General features: G+C 46.3%; 2 protein-coding genes across 2 annotated transcripts in view; one reads left to right on the top strand and one right to left on the bottom strand.

Moving 5' to 3' along the window:
• Nucleotides 1-2: 2 nt before the first annotated feature.
• On the bottom strand, nt 3-15,052 carry LOC120039758 (muscarinic acetylcholine receptor M5-like). Its single transcript, XM_038985147.1, has 2 exons — nt 14,708-15,052; nt 3-4,622 (listed from the first exon to the last, which is right to left on the bottom strand). Exon 2 carries the CDS (start codon nt 4,525-4,527, stop codon nt 2,893-2,895), a length of 1,635 nt encoding a protein of 544 aa, XP_038841075.1. The 5' UTR covers nt 4,528-4,622; nt 14,708-15,052; the 3' UTR covers nt 3-2,892.
• The window catches only part of aven (apoptosis, caspase activation inhibitor), a 63,233-nt gene continuing 45,794 nt past the window's right edge, over nt 4,942-22,380 (top strand). The window contains exons 1-2 of the mRNA XM_038985149.1: nt 4,942-5,184; nt 8,889-9,063. Of these exons, the coding sequence (XP_038841077.1) occupies nt 4,942-5,184; nt 8,889-9,063 (418 nt within the window). The remainder of the gene's footprint in view (nt 5,185-8,888; nt 9,064-22,380) is intronic.

Genomic DNA, 22,380 nt, shown 5'->3' with positions numbered 1-22,380 from the left:
AAACTGTCTCCTTCTCAGTTGTGTACAGTGTGCTCCTTGGAGAGGAAACATTGGCAGTGTTCAGCGGGCGGCTGTCCTATCTGACCGTAGAACATCCGCTCTCCATTTTCTTTTTATTTCCTAAAGACTACGTGTTGAATCACCACCGTTCACCTTACACACAGCAGTTTATCTACTGCTCACGGTAGACAGTCGCTGTGGTGTGTTCCCTCTCTTTGACTCAGTCATGTTCTAGAACGCTCATTGGAATGTCTGGAGGTCGTTATCGGGACGTGGAACATCGCTGATTTTAAATAAGCATTGATGAAAATGAATCTTCCAGTCCAGTCAGTGCTTAACCCACATGAAGTGGTTTAACGAGGCACAATGTAAGTTTTATGTCTCAATTCTCCCCAGGTGTGCACTGCTCTGGCCATGTATAAAGCATTGGGTTGGTGTCTGTGAGCTAGAAGGGAGTATGATCTATATTTCGTACACTAGATCACCTGTTAATGGCTAGATTTCTGAGTGAAATGTTCAGGTATCATACCTTGGTGTGTGTTGTATTTTTCATCCCTGGGGTTTCACCCGGCTTGCCCAACTTAAAAAAATAAATGGTAAGCTGAAGCAATGTTCAAATAGATATTAAAATGTGTTCTCTGTGATTTAAACAGCCTCAATGAAAACTCCTTGTCCATTATAAATTACACGCAGGGTTGCTGTAAGGCCGCCTGTTATGATGAATGACTATTGACAGACCTGTCTATCATGGGAGAGATCCCAGTGTGTCCAAAAGGGCACCCTATTCCCTATGTAGTGTACTGCTTTAGCGAAGGGGAAGCCACCTGCTCTGTTCCTCAACACAATATTGGTGTAGGGGGTCATCTGAAATGACCCCTCATTCCCTGTCTACTTCAGACCAACGCTCAGATAGGCTCACCTCACCATGAGTCACTCAGTCAGATGGCTGTCCTCTAGGTGGGTGTCCCTAGTCACTGTCAGATTGCTGTCCTCTAGGTGGGTGTCCCTAGTCACTGTCAGATTGCTGTCCTCTAGGTGGGTGTCCCTAGTCACTGTCAGATTGCTGTCCTCTAGGTGGGTGTCCCTAGTCACTGTCAGATTGCTGTCCTCTAGGTGGGTGTCCCTAGTCACTGTCAGATTGCTGTCCTCTAGGTGGGTGTCCCTAGTCACTGTCAGATTGCTGTCCCCTAGGTGGGTGTCCCTAGTCACCGTCAGATTGCTGTCCCCTAGGTGGGTGTCCCTAGTCACTATCAGATTGCTGTCCTCTAGGTGGGTGTCCCTAGTCACTGTCAGGTGGGTGTCCCTAGTCACTGTCAGATTGCTGTCCCCTAGGTGGGTGTCCCTAGTCACTGTCAGATTGCTATCCCCTAGGTGGGTGTCTCTAGTCACTGTCAGATTGCTGTCCTCTAGGTGCGTGTCACTGGCAGATGGCTATCCCCTAGGTGGGTGTCTCTAGTCACTGTCAGATTGCTGTCCCCTAGGTGCGTGTCCCTAGTCACTGTCAGATTGCTGTCCTCTAGGTGGGTGTCACTGTCAGATTGCTGTCCTCTAGGTGGTTGTCTCTTTGTTCTCTGTAACACTCCTGGCACATAGCCAGTGTTTGAAATGAATTATGTCATTCACAGGAGAGATCATGTTGATGTGATCCAGAAACCGAACAGTCGTGATGGGTTAGAGACTGTAGCCCAGAGACCCATGAGCCATATGAGTCCCTTAGATCACTGTCCCCTAGGTGGGTGTCCCTGGTCACCTCGGATCACTGTCCCCTAGGTGGGTGTCCTGGTCACCTCGGATCACTGTCCCCTAGGTGGGTGTCCCTAGTCACCTCGGATCACTGTCCCCTAGGTGGGTGTCCCTAGTCACCTCGGATCACTGTCCCCTAGGTGGGTGTCCCTAGTCACCTCGGATCACTGTCCCCTAGGTGGGTGTCCCTAGTCACCTCGGATCACTGTCCCCTAGGTGGGTGTCCCTGGTCACCTCGGATCACTGTCCCCTAGGTGGGTGTCCCTGGTCACCTCGGATCACTGTCCCCTAGGTGGGTGTCCCTGGTCACCTCGGATCACTGTCCCCTAGGTGGGTGTCCCTGGTCACCTCGGATCACTGTCCCCTAGGTGGGTGGTCTGGTGCCCATCCCCCAAGCAGTTATACATAAAGGTTGTGTTAACAAAAGAGCATTCAGAGGATCTCTAATGATACTTTTCAATTGGGATTATTTCACTGATCAGATCAAAGGTACACAAGCAGCATACTATCACACAATACAGTAGCAAGGTCAACACCGATCCTTTCGCAATACAGGAGCAAGGTCAACACCGATCCATTCACAATACAGTAGCAAGGTCAACACCGATCCATTCACAATACAGGAGCAACGTCAACACCGATCCATTCACAATACAGGAGCAAGGTCAACACCGATCCATTCACAATACAGGAGCAAGGTCAACACCGATCCTTTCACAATACAGGAGCAAGGTCAACACCGATCCATTCACAATACAAGTCTTCATCACCAGACCTCCGGACGAACAAAGGCACATTAGCTTATATAGGAAACATTTGACATGAAGAGGGACATGATAGTGGAACTGTATACAGCGTTACTCATCCTCACAGATGGATCTATGACCACTAGTTACTGTGTTTTGAGCTATCACACTTCTATTGCTATCTGTACAGTAGCAGCAATGTGTGGTATATTCAATATGTACATCACGTTTTCCCAAACTCAGTTCTGCCCCGAGTGCACATTTAGTTTTTTGTTGTTGTGGGTTTAATACCATATGGGCCACATTTGCTAAACATATCTGCTGTACAAAAAGTAATTTTAGATAAAAGGGTCTGCTGCTGCTGAATGTCCAAATACGTATATATTCTCTATTCCACACTATATCATGTCATCTTGCTGTTGATGGCCGGGTTCTGTCCGCACCAGTACAGTTTATCCTCCCCTCTCTTCTTCCTCCACTGACACATCAACAGCATCTTAAAGGTCTTCTGAAAAGTCTTATTACACAACGCATAACACATGGGGTTAATGGTGCTGTTGACATAGCAGAGCCAGTAGCCCAGGTGCCAGAGAGACACCGGGATACAGTCAGAACAGAAGGTGGAGATGAGCACCATGATGTTGTACGGCGTCCATGTTAGGATGAAGGCCAGGAGGATGGCACTGAGGGTCTGGGCAGCCTTCTTCTCCTTGATGAGGACCATCCTCTTCCTCTTGGTGATCTGGCTCTTCAGGGAGGGGTCCATGGGCTTGGGGGGGGTGGTGGTGGTGGAGGATGATGGAGAGGAGTTCTGGTGGTGGTTCTGACCTATCTGGTCAGACTCAGAGGGACATGGAGGAGCTGGTTTGAGGTCTGTGTTGTTGGTGATTTTGTCATTCTGAGGAGGGCTGCTGGTATCCTTCGAGACCAATTTGAACTTGTAGGAGATTCCCTTCTTGCTGGGTTTTTTCAGTGGTGGAGTGGCGGTCTGGAAATACTTGCCTTCTTCGTTATCACCGTAATCGGCGGCCGTCTGTCCTTTCTCTGTCTGACTTTGAACTTGACCTTTGAATGTCCCCTGAGAGGTTGCCGCGGAAACAGGATGGTGAGTCTCCTCCTCCTCGGACGAGGTGTAGCTGTTAAAGGAGGTGATCTGGTCAGCATGGGCCCAGGCCAGCTCGTCCGACCGGGTCGTGGTCTTGGTGACGTTGCTCTGGTTGGACGAGGACCACGAGGCCTGGTTCCTCCTGTCCCTCCTGTCGTTACTGGAGCCAAAACAGGACTGTAACAGAACCGTTTTCTGTGGTTTATTAGCAGTCTCTGGGTGACCAGATGTGGTGAGGCCCTGCAGCTCAGCCAGGTCCTTCGTGCGTTTCTCTGTCTCCTTGTAGATCCTAATGTAAAGGAGGGTCATGATGGAGACAGGGATGTAGAACGCTGCGATGGCCGTGCCGAACGTGATCACCGGCTCGGAGAAGAACTGGATCTGGCACTGGTCTGCCGGGACCGTCCTCTCTCCTGCAAAATACTGCCAGCACAGGATAGGCGGTGCCCAGAGGACAAACGACACAAACCACGCTAAGCCAATCATAATAGCCGCTCTCTTCGGCGTCCTCTTGGCTCTATAGGTCAGCGGCCTTGTGATGGAGAAGTATCTGTCGAAACTGATGACTAACAAGTTCATAACGGAGGCATTGCTGGCCACATAATCCAGGGCTAACCAGAGGTCACAGGCTAGGTTCCCTAAGGACCAATAGCCCATTAGGATGTATGAGGTGTATAAGTTCATGGACAGGGCTCCTATTATGAGGTCAGCGAAGGCTAAGCTGAGAAGGTAGTAGTTGTTGACTGTCTTTAGTTGACTGTTGACCTTGAACGACAGCATCACCAGAACATTGCCTACGACTGTTATAAGGCTGACGATGGCCGATATGGTCGCTATGGTGATGACCTCCCATAGGTTGTGTGGGACAGGCTGAATGTCGGATGTGTTGCCATCAAATGTTGAGTTTTGGATCTGGAGGTCCTCAATGTCCATTTTGTTGGTTTAGTGTCTGTCTCGCTATGTTACAGTGAGGAGATAGGTATGGAATTGTCTCTCTGTGGCTCCATTATGATTTACTGTGGGCTCCCCTGAAAGAAAAGAAAATACAAGGATAAGACACACTATCTACTGTATATGTCAGTGTATCTTTCAAAATCAGTTTAGGCTTTATAATTTGTCATGTTTTCTGTTTGGTTTTAAGTATTTAAACATTCATTTTGTCGTTCATGTTTTTCATATCTTGGAGTCATTACATTTTGGAGTCATACAATTATTAATTATTGTCAGGCGGAACCAATGACGCAGCCTGTCGAACGTTGCCTTTTTTCTGGGGACGATGTTACATGTAACACCAATCGCTTTGTATTAGCGTTACACTCTAAACAGTACAGCGTTCATTTGATACCGATGGAGGGAAAACCGAACAGGGGCCGTCAAACTAGCTGGAAGAGAGGTGGAGGTGGAGTTGGAGCGAGGGGTGGAGGGGGAGTTGGAGCGAGGGGTGGAGGGGGAGCTGGCGGGGAAAGTGACAGCGGGACCTCGGGTGGTGAACACAGGGCCCGGGGAAGAGGACGATATGGAACTGGAAGGGGAAAAAGGGATCATTATCGAGGCCGTGGCCGCGGCTGTCAACCTACCCCATTTGGAAGGGTGAGGAGCTGATTAAAGTTCTGTACATGCTCAAATAGCTGTTGTTGCAATAACGATAATCAGTTTATTAGCTAACTTAGTTAGCCGACATGTTAAACATCTCCGGAAAGTTGTTTAACAAAAATGTGCTAGCTATCGAAACGTTTTTCAAGTTCATGCGAGACGCATCATTGGAAGTAGTGGTGAGGAGTCGACCCCAAAATAATCGATTCCTCCTTGCCTGTCGACTCCCATTTCTGGGTGTCAAGAGATTCAGTATTTTTGCAACGGAGGAAATACAAACGCAACAATTTATATAACCCCAAATGCCACCATGGGGCACTCTGTTCACAATGTTGACATCAGCAAATCGCTCTCCCACACAACGTCATACACGCGGTTGTGAGACCGGTTGGACGTTTTGCCAAATTTTCGAAAATGCCGTTGGCGATGGCTTATGGTAGAGAAATGAACATTCAATTATCTGGCAACAGCCTTGGTGGACATTCCTGCAGCCAGCATGTCAATTGCACGCTCCCTCAACTTGAGACGTGTGTTATTGTGTTGTGTGACACAATGGTACCTTTTAGAGTGGCCTTTTATTGTCCCCAGCACAAGGTGTACCTGTGTAATGATGCTGTTTAATCAGCTTCTTGATATGCCACACCTGTCAGGTGGATGGATTATCTTGGCAAATGAGAAATTCTCACCAACAGGGATGTAAACACAGTTGTGCACAACATTTGAGAGCAATAAGCTTTTTGTGCATATGGAACATTTCTGGAATATTTTATTTCTGCTCATGAAACATGGGACCAACACTTTACATGTTGCGTTCATATTTTTGTTCAGTGTATTTTCCGTAGTCTACTTCGAGATCACAAACTCTCACATCTTTCACAGCAATGAAAGCGCGAGGGAGAGAGAGAGAGAGATGGGAGGGGCGTAGGTAGGCATGTTGGCCACCAGGCAGACCGTCAGAACGGTGCATCGGTAATCAAAAGATGTAGGCTATAGGCTTTCGCAATGCTGTATTTCGTAATTTCTTGGCTTGCAATGTTTAGGCTGAACTATTCTACACGCAATAGACCGAAGACCAAACACACACCAGCGTGTTTCACAATGAAGGGAAAGAGGACTAGGCAAAGGAGAGAGAGTATCGGGGCAGGCAGAGAGACACTCTGAACCATGCACATAGGTTATATCTTGGTAATCTGTATCTAGCAATGCCTCGTAAATTCACCAAAAGTATAATCAAGTATAAATTGGGCTATCAATGAGTGGCTACGCTGTTCTTCATAGTGCCAGTGAATTGAAGTTGAACATCGCCAAATGCATCAGTTTACTTGGGCCTAAATATGCAATAAAAGTATTGTTTATAGCTTATTTAATGAAACATTGGCTTGCTGTTGATGTCCAAGGACAGGGCTCTCCAACCCTGTTCCTGGAGAGCAAGCTTCCTGTAGGTTTTCATTCCAACCCTGTTCCTGGAGAGCAAGCTTCCTGTAGGTTTTCACTCCTACCCTGTTCCTGGAGAGCTAGCTTCCTGTAGGTTTTCACTCCCAACCCTGTTCCTGGAGAGCTAGCTTCCTGTAGGTTTTCACTCCAACCCTGTTCCTGGAGAGCTACCCTCCTGTAGGTTTTCATTCCTACCCTGTTCCTGGAGAGCTATCTTCCTGTAGGTTTTCACTAGCTCTCCAGGAACAGGGTAGGATAGCCCTGTCCTAGGCAATAGATCGCAAAGCAGCATCCCTGCTAAACTTTTTGAAAATGGCAAAGTTCACTTTCTTATCTGTAAACACAGTCAAGTGTAAATACGGTTCAGCAGCTCAAATCAGCAGGATGCGGGGCATTGTTATCAGGAAGGACGTCTACCATGGATGGATCGCTAAAATAATGATTACGATCACACTTCATCAATTTAAATGTTACGGGGAGACCTATACATTTGGCAGTCAAGCACAAGTTATCAGTGTACCCTGTTATCGTCTAGACATGACGTTGACATATCTTCACGCCTACATATCCAGGCTTCTGTCATAAGTCAATTCAATTTGAAATAAATGTATAATTACACGGGGCAGTTTGGAAAAACTAATCCTGTGTGAATGGTCCTCTGGAATAACGCACATGCTTGGATAATAATTACAAAACCAACATCTCTAGTAATACCTGTCTGAATAGGGCTATAACACGGCAAAGAATAGGCTTAAAGACTATTTATGCTTGATCTGAAAATGTGGTCGGAGGTGCCATACGCAATCGCGGAGCCTCCGAAGGCATGCAGAGGACAGATTGAGCTGTGTACCACATTGCCAAGCGCCGCCCAAATTTTGGAACAGTGCGGAGGGCTCCGTATAGCTCCACATTGACATGATTGGTTGACGGTAGACGAGGGCAGGAGGTCCAGTATAAACACAAACTCACATCCTTGACAACTTCCTTCACAACAGATCTGCTCAGCGAGAAGTGTAAATGCCCTGACTCCTGCAGAGGCCGTATCGCAGTTTATGCTGTACAGCTACTGCAGACGTCCGATTGACCATGAAGAGACTTTTCATCAGCAGAGAGTGCACCGCGTCATCCCATGGGATCCGTCAAGACTGCACACAGCACAAATATCACTGAAATATTCTAGTTCCTTCACATCACCTTCTATATTCAAACAAAATAGGCTTTTTATTGGTCAATGGGCAGCATCATGCTCATGTCAGTCCTCTAGAACACACATGTAGTCGTCCTAGTAGAACTCTGCTATAATGACGTGGTGTGTGTGTGTGTGTGTGTGTGTGTGTGTGTGTGTGTGTGTGTGTGTGTGTGTGTGTGTGTGTGTGTGTGTGTGTGTGTGTGTGTGTGTGTGTGTGTGTGTGTGTGTGTGCGTGTGCGCGCATTCGTTTCAATGTGTTTTGAGAGTCGAGCAAGAGTCAACTCCTTTTGACTCCTTTTGACTCCTATCACAGGAGGTCTGCACTAAGTGCAAACCAGATGGGATGGCGTATTGCTGTAGAATGCTGTGATAGCTATGCCGGTTAAGTGTGCCTTGAATTCTAAATAAATCACTGACCGTGTCACCAGTAAAGAAGAAGAGACTTGCTTGGGCCATACTGACCAGGGGGCACCAGTCTCTAAGGTGCAGGATAGAGTGCCAGGTGGTAGCCGGCTAGAACAGTCACTGAGGCTAGTGGTGACTGTTTAACATTCTGATGGCCTGGAGATAGAAGCTGTTTTTCAGTCTCTCCGTCTCAGCTTTGAGGCACCTGTACTGTCTCAACCTTTTAGAATCTAGATGGTAGAGGGGTGAACAGGCCTTGGCTCTGGAGGCTGAGGTCCTTGATGATCTTGGCCTTCCTGTGACACCGGGTGCTGTAGATATCCTGGAAAGCAGGCCGTTTGCCTGGTGTTGTGGTCAATGTTGTTGGTGTTGCTATGCACAATGCCTCGCATGCCAAATGGCCAGTGACTGAGTGTCACTTCTCACCTCGGCAGGGATGTAAACATGTTTTTATTTATTTTGGGATCAACACATTTAATCAAAGTCAATGTCCTCATTCAACATCATTTTCACACATGGAAAAAGTTGGAGATGACCTTCAACTGTAAACTTGAGAGGACTCAACAGCAGTACTATAGATGTCCACCTGTGTCAATGGCTTTTTATCATTCATTTCCACGTGTTCCTCTTGATGTCTTTCTCTGTCCTACTGACTCCTCTGTTGATACTGCAGGGCCAGGATGAAGGGAACAGGATGGATGAGGATGAGGATGAGGGGATGGAGGTTTTCACCAAGAGGAAATTGGAGTCTAACTGGGATCGTTACAAGGAGTCAGAGAAGGAGGAGCCTAGTGATGACACGCCCACACAGAGAGGGACGGACTACCACGTCCTCCTCGAATCAGCAGGTAAGGAATACATGACGGTTTCCTTGGAAATGGCCAGTGTGCTTCTGACGACATGTTCAGCTCTGTCCTGACTGACAGTCATCCAGAATATTCTTGCTTGTGTTGCTGGTCTTTGATGAACAGCGACGTCAGTCTGCCTGTCAGTTAGGTTAGTCTTACAACATGTGACAGTTTCAGAAGACGTGTCTCTGTCTGTCTTTACGTGGCCCATGCAGAACAGAATAAACGTGGCAGACACTTAGACATTGTGTTGGGAAGGCAGACAGAGGATTATCATATTCCTCAGTGACGGCACTAGATTCACTCATGCTTGGAGAATGAGAGGCAGGCATACTACTTAACATTGGTCATTGCTCTCCAATTCTAAATACTGTGAATATCTAGAGAAGCAGTCTTTTACTGACACAGCATAGCCTAGATATTCTAGCCTAGATATTCTAGCCTAGATATTCTAGCCTAATTCAACTCCCTGAGATAGCAGAAGTAGCACAAGGCAGGCGCATAACATTAAATATGTATCTTTTTATTTTGGGTTGAAAAAGTGTGTGTATATATAATCTGTTGGCATATTCAAGAAAGGGCTAAAGAAAATAACTTGGTGCCTCTTTTAAAGCGACATAATTTGCACTTTTCACTCAGACAAAACCCTAATACACCCTTTAATCCGTGTATCCTCTCCGCAGGATGATTGATATCAATGAGGTTTATTTGTGTCATCTGTTTCTGAGGAGTAACGATGTGTAGAATTGCAGGAAATTTGCTTTAAAACAAACAAAATTCTCATCCCTATGAATAAATGTGTAGAATAGCAGGTAACTAGCTTGAAAACAGTACAAATGTGTCTCCGCCCATGGCAAAATGTGTAGAATTGCAGGACATTTCTCTGCGGACCAGAAGGACGGCCTTTAACATTTTCGATCAGAGATTTTACTCTCTCTCTCTCTCTCTTTCTGCCTTTCTCCACCCCCTCTCTCCCTGCCCTCCCTCTGCTGCTCTCCCCTTCCCCCCTCTCTCCCTGCCCTCCCTGTGCTGCTCTCCCCTTCTCCCCCCCTCTCTCCCTGCCCTCCCCCTCTCTCCCTGCCCTCTCTCCCTGCCATCCCTCTGCTGCTCTCCCCTTCCCCCCTCTCTCCCTGCCCTCCCTCTGCTGCTCTCCCCTTCTCCCCCCCTCTCTCCCTGCCCTCCCCCTCTCTCCCTGCCCTCCCTCTGCTGCTCTCCCCTTCTCCCCCCCTCTCTCCCTGCCCTCCCCCTCTCTCCCTGCCCTCCCTCTGCTGCTCTCCCCTTCTCCCCCCCTCTCTCCCTGCCCTCCCCCTCTCTCCCTGCCCTCCCTCTGCTGCTCTCCCCTTCTCCCCCCCTCTCTCCCTGCCCTCCCCCTCTCTCCCTGCCCTCTCTCCCTGCCATCCCTCTGCTGCTCTCCCCTTCCCCCCTCTCTCCCTGCCCTCTCTCCCTGCCCTCCCTCTGCTGCTCTCCCCTTCCCCCCTCTCTCCCTGCCCTCCCTCTGCTGCTCTCCCCTTCTCCCTCCCTCCTCTGCTCTCCCCTACTCCCCCCCTCTCTCCCTGCCCTCCCTCTGCTGCTCTCCCCTTCTCCCCCCTCTCTCCATGCCCTCCCTCTGCTGCTCTCCCCTTCTACCCCCTCTCCCTGCCCTCCCTCTGCTGCTCTCCTCTTCTCCCCTTCTCTCTCCCTGCCCTCCCTCTGCTGCTCTCCCTTTCTCTCCCCCTCTCTCTCCCTCTTTCACTCTCCCCTTTCTCTCCCTCTGCCGCTCTCCCCTTCTCTTCCTGCCCTCCCTCTTTCTCCCTCTCAGTGTAACAGATGTCAGAGGGTTACTGTGGTGATGTTGGCCTGGTGGCCCCGCTCTCCTCTCTGATGGTACCTGGGGTGATGGGTGTGATGTGCTGGCCCCTCGCTACATGTTTTGCCCACACTGCCAGATTAGTCTAGGTAAAGGAGAGAGAGAGGACCAGTCCACTGCCAGATTAGTCTAGGTAAAGGAGAGAGAGAGGACCAGTCCACTTCCAGATTAGTCTAGGTAAAGGAGAGAGAGAGGACCAGTTCACTACCAGATTAGTCTAGGTAAAGGAGAGAGAGAGAGGACCAGTCCACTACCAGATTAGTCTAGGTAAAGGAGAGAGAGAGGACCAGTCCAATGCCAGATTAGTCTAGGTAAAGGATAGAGAGAGGACCAGTCCACTGCCAGATTTGTCTAGGTAAATGAGAGAGAGAGGACCAGTCCACTGCCAGATTAGTCTAGGTAAAGGAGAGAGGACTCTTAATTGAACGTGGGCAGAAATGTGTTTACGAAGTGTTTTTCTGGGCACAGAACGACCTCCCCTGTTTTCTCAGTTTAAACGTCTATGATTGGTTCAGATTTGGTCCGGACCAACCAAATTGCATATTGTCTCGGGGCAGAGCTCAATAAAATAATAGCCACTGTGTAGAACAATACCCAAATATGCTAAGGAGGATATTTCATATTTCTACCTTTTTGTGTACCAATTTAGGATACATCACCATGAAGAGAATGACATTCATATCCATAATTATGCATTTCTGTTTAGTACAGATCAGGGACCCAAGATGACATTCCAGTACCACTACTCTGTTACCAGGTGTAAAGCCACTTCACTTACTGGAGTTCAATAACCAAAACAGATTGTTTTCAAAGTCACGGTGCCATGTCATAGCTGACACCCCATTCTTTCTGCAGACATCGTTGAATGTTGATTCGGAACAGATATTTAAGAATTTTTGGAAAACGTGGACATAGAAACTGAGATTTTACCAAAATTCTGTGACCAAATTTTGCATTTGCACAGTTCTTCCAGTACATGTGTTTTTTTTTAAATAAAATGTTCAGTGTAAATAGTTAAAAGTAGTCAAAGGTTTTTGTTTGGCGTACATTTTATCGTGGAATTGCCCTGTGACTTTTCTCTAATCAGCAAGCATCAAAGAGCGCAGGCAGCCTGGCATGAGGACAAGAGGCAAACTTCACAGAGGACAATCTACCAATGTCATGTCTACTTCACTACAATCACCACTTTCTAGAGAGAGTGAGACAAAGAAGGAGAAAGAGAGAGCGAAAAACAGGGAGAAAAGGAAGGGGAGAGGGAGTGACACACACACCTACACACACACGCTTACACACACACACACCTGCGTCTCGTCCAGTGATTTGTTCTGACTTTGGACTCCTTGACCTGCTGCTCTAATAAAAATAATAATACATTTATTTTTGCCTGACACTATATATACAAACGTATCTTGAATGTGGACACCCCTTCAAATTTGTGGATTTGGCTATTTCAGCCACACCCATTACGGAGAACACAGCCATGCAATCTCCATAGACAAACATTGGCAGTAGAAGAGCTCAGTGACTTTCAACGTGACAATGTCATAGGATGCCACCTTTCCAACAAGTTAGTTCGTCAAATTTGCTTTTATTGTGAAGTGGAAACGTCTAGAAGCAACAATGGCTCATCTGTGAAGTGGTCGGCCACACAAGCTCACAGAACGGGACCGCCGAGTGCTGATGCGCGTAGCGTGATTTTTTGTTGTTGTCTGTCTTCAGTTGCAACACTCACTACCAAGTTCCAAACTGCCTCTGGAAGCGACATCAGTGTAAGAACTGTTCGTCTGGAGCTTAATGAAATGGGTTTCCATGGTCGAGCAGCTGCACACATCCCTAAGATCATGAACCGTGAGCTGTGAGTCTGTAACTATGAACCGTGAGCTGTGAGTCTGTAACGATGAACCGTGAGTTGTGAGTCTGTAACTATGATCTGTGAGTCTGTAACTATGAACCGTGAGCTGTGAGTCTGTAACTATGAACCGTGAGTTGTGAGTCTGTAACTATGATCTGTGAGTCTGTAACGATGAACCGTGAGCTGTGAGTCTGTAACTATGAACCGTGAGTTGTGAGTCTGTAACTATGATCCGTGAGCTGTGAGTCTGTAACTATGAACCGTGAGCTGTGAGTCTGTAACGATGAACCGTGAGCTGTGAGTCTGTAACGATGAACCGTGAGCTGTGAGTCTGTAACGATGAACCGTGAGCTGTGAGTCTGTAACGATGAACCGTGAGCTGTGAGTCTGTAACGATGAACCGTGAGCTGTGAGTCTGTAACTATGATCCGTGAGCTGTGAGTCTGTAACGATGAACCGTGAGCTGTGAGTCTGTAACTATGAACCGTGAGCTGTGAGTCTGTAACTATGATCCGTGAGCTGTGAGTCTGTAACTATGATCCGTGAGCTGTGAGTCTGTAACTATGATCCGTGAGCTGTGAGTCTGTAACTATGATCCGTGAGCTGTGAGTCTGTAACTATGATCCGTGAGCTGTGAGTCTGTAACGATGAACCGTGAGCTGTGAGTCTGTAACTATGATCCGTGAGCTGTGAGTCTGTAACTATGAACCGTGAGCTGTGAGTCTGTAACTATGATCCGTGAGCTGTGAGTCTGTAACTATGAACCGTGAGCTGTGAGTCTGTAACTATGATCTGTGAGTCTGTAACTATGATCCGTGAGCTGTGAGTCTGTAACTATGAACCGTGAGCTGTGAGTCTGTAACTATGATCCGTGAGCTGTGAGTCTGTAACTATGAACCGTGAGCTGTGAGTCTGTAACTATGAACCGTGAGCTGTGAGTCTGTAACTATGATCCGTGAGCTGTGAGTCTGTAACGATGAACCGTGAGTTGTGAGTCTGTAACTATGAACCGTGAGCTGTGAGTCTGTAACTATGATCCGTGAGCTGTGAGTCTGTAACGATGAACCGTGAGTTGTGAGTCTGTAACTATGATCCGTGAGCTGTGAGTCTGTAACGATGAACCGTGAGCTGTGAGTCTGTAACTATGATCCGTGAGCTGTGAGTCTGTAACGATGAGTCTCCAACTGCCTGTTTTGAGGCTTCGGTCCCTATGGTTTCAAAGATGGGTCCTCTTTAGAAACTCCTCTCTCTGAACCTTTCCCAGAGGTTAAGTGTCAGTCCAGAATGCGTACTCACAACAGGCTTGTAGAATATTGGCTGCACATAGTTTCTTGAATTTTTTTTAAGAGCGGATCAAACTGTTTCTCCAACTGTCACATGTTAAATGAATAGAGGATGCTGATGCGAAGCCGCATTGGCTGGGTATTTTGGGGAGGTGTGTCCCCCGCGGACAGTAGGTCACAACGGGACGCTAGTCTATCGCGTCTCGGTGTATGTGAACTCTGAATTCGCTTTAGGCTCTTAGCATTTGGGAGCTTCATGAGTCATAATCTGCATACCGGACAGGAGGGTGTATCTGTATAAATATAATTGTATCTCTTTTATAGTTCTATAGGTAGCCTATAGCTTACTTTTGGAGAAAAAACCATTAACAGTTAACAAACTACTGTAGCCTAGTTTTCCTCTGAAAAAAACTAACTGTAAATTGTGCAATATTGTCGTCAAATATTTGTCAGAATTATACGCCAAGCTAGGTCATCCTGTGATCTAATTCAGCATAAGCTCATCAAATATTGACTAATTCCCCTGACATAGGTATTTTATTATACCAGAGCAATTTAACTGTTTAAATCAAACACTAGCAGTAGGCATACTATAGTAAAACACTTGTTCAGTGATTTTTAATTTCCTGAGTCATTAAAAGATGTGAAAGACAGGCTACTCACAGCTGATATGTCATCTCCCAGATGTCTCTCCAGTGCCAGGAAGTCTTCCACACAGTCACGTTCCTCTTCAATATGATCTTAGCTAATCCTTTACCTCTCCTCCAGGTGAGCTCTCTCTCTCCTTCTTTCTCTCTTTCTTCAACCTTCTCCCTCTCTTTACCCTTCTTCTCCTTTTCAATACCTATCTCTTTCTCTAAATCTTCCTTCTCACTCACTCTTTCCCATGCTCAACTCCACCAGGTCAGAATAACCCTAGCAGAAAGGCTAGGTTAAGGTCTTCACTCTCACCTCATAGTGTTCAGTGTCTCCACTAGTCCAGAGCAGCGTGACCTGTTTACAGTAGCTCCAGTCTGTAAGTGACAGACTGCCTCTCTGAGCCAGGCTGATTGGAGGCTGAGCAGTTCTCTTCCCTAGTGGCCAGTAGAATAACTTCCCCAGTCGTAGCTGTGACCTTTACAGCAGAGAGAAAGGAGGAGATGTTGAAATCACGTATGTCATCTCTGTAGATCTCTTTTTACAATAGAGAGGGACTAAGGATGATGTCTTCTCTGTAGATCTCTTTTTACAATAGAGAGGGACTAAGGATGATGTCTTCTCTGTAGATCTCTTTTTACAATAGAGAGGGACTAAGGATGATGTCTTCTCTGTAGATCTCTTTTTACAATAGAGAGGGACTAAGGATGATGTCTTCTCTGTAGATCTCTTTTTACAATAGAGGGACTAAGGATGATGTCTTCTCTGTAGATCTCTTTTTACAATAGAGAGGGACTAAGGATGATGTCTTCTCTGTAGATCTCTTTTTACAGTAGAGAGGGACTAAGGATGATGTCTTCTCTCAGGTCATTCCAGTGAAATCTCCCAGTCTCTCAGTGGATGGCCTTCTGGGAGAAGCAGAGTGTGATCTAGGTGATCTCTGGTGTTCACGTTCTTATGCAAAGAAATAGAGCAGATAGTCAACTGTCCTCTGGATCTCTATTGAAGTTAGAGCAGCTCTGATGTGGACTATGGGTGAAGGATAGACCATGTCTGAGGCTCCCCAGGTGTGGAGGCGACAGCCTGGGTCTACGCCACGCGGACCACAGTCACAGATGGAGTCGAGGCTGGGCGGGAGGATAAATTCCCCATGGCTCGTCATGTTACAGGACACTGAACATGTAGATGGGAAGATGGGGTGGAGAGGAGGAGGAGTGTGTGTGTGTGTCCACTGCCGTTGGGTAATAGATCTTCAGACAGCCTGACACTTCCTAATACATAACGAGTTAATTTGATAGCTCTGACACACACACACACTCCTAACAGGCAGTGGGAGTATCAGCGGAGGATATGACTTGTGATTGGTGCATTGAGTGTTTGTACAGCTTTAGGTGAGCTCAGTGGCTCCTAGCACACGTGCCCTCGCATCAGTTACAGTGTATTTCAGATGGTGTCAACGTAATTACATTTTCATGCTTTTTGGAGTAGAATGTATTTTTAGAAAGTCACCAGAAGTGACCTCAATCTCCCAGGGGGGCATGAGCCCGGACCCCCCCAGCAAAGGTGGTTATATAAGCATCCATATTGAGCCGCATGGTTATGAGTGTCCATATTGAGCTCCAAGGGGGCGTTAGTGTCCATATTGAGCTCAACATGTACGCGCGTGAGTGTCCATATTGAGCTCCACGTGTATGCGCGTGAGTGTCCCAATTGAGCTCCACGGGGGCGTGAGTGTCCATATTGAGCTCCACATGTACGCGCGTGAGTGTCCTAATTGAGCTCCACGGGGGCGTGAGTGTCCATATTGAGCTCCATGGGGGCGTGAGTGTCCATATTGAGCTCCAAGGGGGAGTGGGTGTCCATATTGAGCTCCAAGGGGGAGTGAGTGTCCATATTGAGCTCCAAGGGGGAGTGAGTGTCCATATTGAGCCCCAAGGGGGAGTGAGTGTCCATATTGAGCCCCAAGGGGGAGTGAGTGTCCATATTGAGCTCCAAGGGGGAGTGAGTGTCCATATTGAGCTCCAAGGGGGTGTGAGTGTCCATATTGAGCTCCATGGGGGCGTGAGTGTCCATGGGTATGCGCGTGAGTGTCCATATTGAGCTCCAAGGGGGCGTGAGTGTCCACGGGTACACGCGTGGGTTGGAAGATAAATAGATCAGCAGCGTATGACACAGAAAACATCCTGTTATTGACAAGACGTTCGCAAGAAAGTCAACTGAAATTAAAATGAAAACTCCTCAATGGAATTGAACCCAATCCTGGTCTCAATGCATATCTTATTTTACATCCTCCCTTTTGATTTTAAACAAAACATTCCATAGATGTTTACCCTATAGGTAGAAGTGGTCAGAAAGTGATGCCAAAGCATTCAGGAGATCAAGGTCTTCAGTTGATCTATGTTACATACCACACCTTGAGACATCCATGTCTTCATCACTGGAAAAGATAAATGTTTCTTGATAAATTTCTTGATAAATACGTTAAAAATATATTTTTACCGAACGTCAGATTATCTAAAAATGCCATTTATTTTTTATATTTTTTATTATTTCATATTCTCATATTGTAGCTTAGATCCTACTTGACACTGTCTGAGATGTTTGTGTTGTTTCTGCCATCGGTTGAGGCACAACATGATCTTGAATACAGGGTGGGTGTCATTTCAAATCATAGAAATAGAATTAATAGAGTGGACCTATCCCTTCAGACCACTGCAGTTTGGTGTATGCAACATAGGTCAACTTTGAGCACCTTCCATCTTTTTAAATGTTTTTAAAATTCCGCTCTAAAAAAGTCAAACTTTCTGAGCATTTATACAATGGGCAAATATGTATGGAAGATGTTGTCCGTCTCCCCCCCCCCAAAAAATTTTTTTTTGAATTCAAATGGATTTATCCTGCTTCTCTCTAGTATAGCCTTGTAGTCTCTAGTACACTTTGCAGTGTTTGTAGTACTATACTAGTAGTACATATTAGGGGTAGGCTGTCATTGTAAATAATTAAGAATTTGCTCATCTGACTTGCCTAGTTAATTTATTATTTATCTTTGCATTGTTGTGTGCTAGGCTATGCTTGAGGGGGATTCAGTCATATCTGACTAAGCTTAGTGAAGGCTGTTCATTAAGAAATGAGACCATTCGCATTACATAACACTGTCATAGCAATGTCATATAATAGTCATAACAGCTTATGACTACAGACTGTTATGACATATAGCCTTTCACTGTTTTAGGTATTAGGTCAGCTGGTTGGATAGCAGTATGTCTAGCTGGTTTAGGCTGATCCAGCTGTGTGGTGCCCGCTGAAGCCTTCCTCCCAGACACGCTCAACACATTCTATGCTCGCTTCGAGGCAGACAATACTGAGCCATTCAGGAAGACTCCCGCTGCTCTTGACGTCTAGGTGCTTTCGCTCGCCGAGACTTACAGGAGGAAAACGCTCAAAAGAGTGAATACTTACATAACCGCCAGCCCAGACGGCATCCCTGGCCACGTCCTCAGTGTGTGCCGACCAGCTGGTGGGCTTCTTCTCAGACATCAGTCCCCACCTGCTTCAAGGAGACCATCGTCCCAGTGCCCAATAAAAACAAGGTGACGTGCCCAAAGGACTCGCCCTGTCGCACTTACCCCGGTCATCATGAAGTGCTTGGAGAGGCTGGTCACGGCCCACATCAAGGCCAGCATGCCAGGCACACTGGACCCACTCTAATTAGCCTACCGCTCCAACAGATCCATGGAAGATGCCATTTCCATCACTAATCATACGGTCGTAACACATCTAGTAGTCAAGAGGAACAACTATGTGAGAATGCTGTTCATTGACTATAGTTCAGCATTCGACACTATTGTTCCCAACAAACTCGACACCAAGCACAGAGCCCTGGGTCTGAACACCATCCTCTGCAACTGGACTTCCTGAAGGGCCGACCACACGCTGAGAGGATTGGCAACAACACCTCTTCCACACTGACTATTAGCCCCCTCAGGTCAATGTCCGCACCCCTGAGGAAATCTAATTTGCATAATAACAACATAAAACCTGTGAGTGTAATCTAGATAGATCCATTTTTTTTGTGTGTTGGATGCTTCAAATAGTGTTAGCTTTCTGCCGTGTTTGAGAAGTCGAAGCTCTTTGGATGAGTTATCTGCTCAGCTGCCACTGCTGCTATCTTGATTTACTTATTTCTTGTCCTCACTGTTCTCAGCCCCTCAGTCTGCTCCTCCCCCCTCTGAGCAGAGCAGGCAGGCCCGTTGCCTTAGCGACTCCACACAGACACAGCATGTACGCATGTTGCTCCAGAGCAGGTGCTCTTCTTACTTCAGACAAGCATGCGTCAAAACTTGGTTCATTTGCACAATGTCTCACGTTCACATTTGCTTGTAAATGTCCAAACGCAACAAAAAATGACATTCGATAGCTACTACCTATATGTATAACTTTATGAGCTGGATTGCCGGTCTTTCATTTTCGTTTGCGGTCGTTAGCATATTTAGCCAGCAGCCTCTAGAAATTCACTATTACTTTTGCTAACATTCTGCTAATAGACGGCCAATGTGCCTAACTTGTTTCGTTGTTAGTGCCCCCTTGTGTACTTAGATGGTAATACCGTAAATCCCAGGATGAGAGAAGGACGATATGGAAATCTGGATACCGACCAACCCTTGTCTATCAGCACACCGAGGCCCCCTTATAGCGCGAGTGCACCGAACTCACTGGGAGTCTGGACTGTATCATGTTAGCTCCCCTCTCATACTGACTCTAGTCTGTCCTGAGGAGCCACTGAACTCACTGGGAGTCTGGACTGTATCATGTTAGCTCCCCTCTCATACTGACTCTAGTCTGTCCTGAGGAACCACTGGGAGTCTGGACTGTATCATGTTAGCTTCCCTCTCATACTGACTCTAGTCTGTCCTGAGGAGCCACTGAACTCACTGGGAGTCTGGACTGTATCATGTTAGCTCCCTTCTCATACTGACTCTAGTCTGTCCTGAGGAACCACTGGGAGTCTGGACTGTATCATGTTAGCTTCCCTCTCATACTGACTCTAGTCTGTCCTGAGGAGCCACTGAACTCACTGGGAGTCTGGACTGTATCATGTTAGCTCCCTTCTCATACTGACTCTAGTCTGTCCTGAGGAACCACTGGGAGTCTGGACTGTATCATGTTAGCTTCCCTCTCATACTGACTCTAGTCTCTCCTGAGGAGCCACTGAACTCACTGGGAGTCTGGACTGCATCACCACTCATGCTGCACTGAAGTTAACACACTTGAATAATGCATCACGGCATGTAGGAAATGTTGAAACTTTTAATTACTGTTCACAAAACAATGTCCATACAGGCTACAACACGTTACAATGGAAGAAGATACTGGTAGCCCACAAAGATGGAAGCTAACTTTCCTTGCTAGCTAACAGCTGACGCTAACATCAATTCACTACCCTAGTACCTTTTTGGTGATAATATGCAAACCATAACGCTAAATATTTCTGATTTCAATGCTGATGAAACTGTATTTATTCATTTAGTCTCCCCCGCCTCACGTCTCTCCCAGTCAAGATCATCTTTGTAATATGCGGCTAAATATTTTGCTGTGCGTCCTGGAAATATTTTTTGGGGGAGGAGCACCTGTGTACCTAGAAAAATGTAATGTTTCCAGCTTTATTGTCTGAAATATCTTGCATTGTGCTCTTAAATGTCTGTGTGCGCCTACATTTTCAACTTAACGCACACCTGCTCCTTTTAATTAAAGGTCAGCGTAGAACCCTGGGTCTTGAGAGAGAGCGCACACCTGCTCCTTTTAATTAAAGGTCAGCGTAGAACCCTGGGTCTTGAGAGAGAGCGCACACCTGCTCCTTTTAATTAAAGGTCAGCGTAGAACCCTGGGTCTTGAGAGAGAGCGCACACCTGCTCCTTTTAATTAAAGGTCAGCGTAGAACCCTGGGTCTTAAGAGAGAGCGCACACCTGCTCCTTTTAATTAAAGGTCAGCGTAGAACCCTGGGTCTTGAGAGAGAGCGCACACCTGCTCCTTTTAATTAAAGGTCAGCGTAGAACCCTGGGTCTTAAGAGAGAGCGCACACCTGCTCCTTTTAATTAAAGGTCAGCGTAGAACCCTGGGTCTTGAGAGAGAGCGCACACCTGCTCCTTTTAATTAAAGGTCAGCGTAGAACCCTGGGTCTTGAGAGAGAGCGCACACCTGCTCCTTTTAATTAAAGGTCAGCGTAGAACCCTGGGTCTTGAGAGAGAGCGCACACCTGCTCCTTTTAATTAAAGGTCAGCGTAGAACCCTGGGTCTTAAGAAAGAGCACACTTTTATTAAAGAAGAAATTGCTTCTTCTATGCAAATGTTGTTGATCAGTATAATAAAATAATTCCCAAATAGAAGAGAAACCAATTTTGTTTTTCATCTGTAGCCCCATGAAATCAGCCAAAACGAGCTCAATAACGCAATGCATGCACACAGTCCTGTTGCATATGCGTTCACCTGTATTGTGAATAGGCCTAGACTACCTCTTGATTTACCCAGTTTATCAATAGAGATTTACCATTCATATAAATTTATACCGTTATTTAGTTTTTAAAAAACTTAGTCAAATCGATTGTATGTATAATTGATTCATAAATGCATACATTCAAAAATAAACAAATTCAAATGTAATGATATTGAACTCAAAAGATCTGTCTGGATCAAGTGCCATTCTGTAACTTTTGGCTAATACGACTTATTTTTTTGCCGTGGTATCGTGACGGTATCGTGATACTAAACCTGATATCGCAGTCAAAATTCTGTTATCGTGACAACAATACAGTAGAGAGAGTCGGCAGTTTTAAGTTTCATCTGTGTCCACATCACCGAGGACTTGACATGGACCAACAACAGCATCTCTACTGATGAAATTCAGCATCGCACCCCCCTGGTCCTCTCCAAATACTACCGCTGCACCATCGAGAGCATCCTGACCGGTTGCATCACGGCCTGCTACGGGAATTCCACAACGACATCCACACACATACATTCATGCCACACACACATCACAGCTGATGCTACCAGACTCTTATTAGGATTGCTAAATACTGCACAATTTAAACACCCCCCCCCCCCCCCCCCCCCCCCAATCCCCCTTCCCAAAACACATGTAAATATTGGACTATAAATTGTGCCGTCCTGTATTATACTCATGCTAAAATGTTTATTCTGTTCTACTGAGCCATTTACCTTATGTATTCTTATATTTTATTATTATTGTTGTTGCATTGTAGAGAATTAACCTGAAAGTAAGCATTTCGTTGGATGATGTATACAATGTGTATCCCGTACATACGACTAATAAAACTTTCGATTACGACCGTAACCCCGGTTCTCTGATAGTATGAGTGAGGTATTTCACTTATGGGATACGCCCCCAGCGTATTCGTCAAAAGCCTTTATTACACTACGCCAACCATGATTGGCTGGAGGTCAAGACGTGTGCGTCGGGGAAGGGTGTCCCTCCTACCCGATAAAAGGTAAAACGCAACATCTTGAGTCGTTTAAAAAATAAGCGAAACCTCTTCCTCGCTCATTCAATGAGGGTGGTCTGGTGAAATACCTCACTCATGCTGTCAGAGAACCGGGGTTACGGTCGTAACCTAAAGTTCTTTCAAGTATTAGTTTTGGTTTTTCGTTTTATGGGATAATCTGACTCTCGTATTGCCAGACA

Source organism: Salvelinus namaycush, unplaced genomic scaffold (assembly GCF_016432855.1).
Source record: "Salvelinus namaycush isolate Seneca unplaced genomic scaffold, SaNama_1.0 Scaffold298, whole genome shotgun sequence".
NCBI lineage: Eukaryota > Metazoa > Chordata > Actinopteri > Salmoniformes > Salmonidae > Salvelinus > Salvelinus namaycush.
This window is presented reverse-complemented; position numbering and strand designations above follow the sequence as displayed.

Excerpts from the sequence above, each read along its gene's own strand:
- LOC120039758 (XM_038985147.1), bottom strand. The coding sequence starts at position 4,527 with ATGGACATTGAGGACCTCCAGATCCAAAACTCAACATTTGATGGCAAC.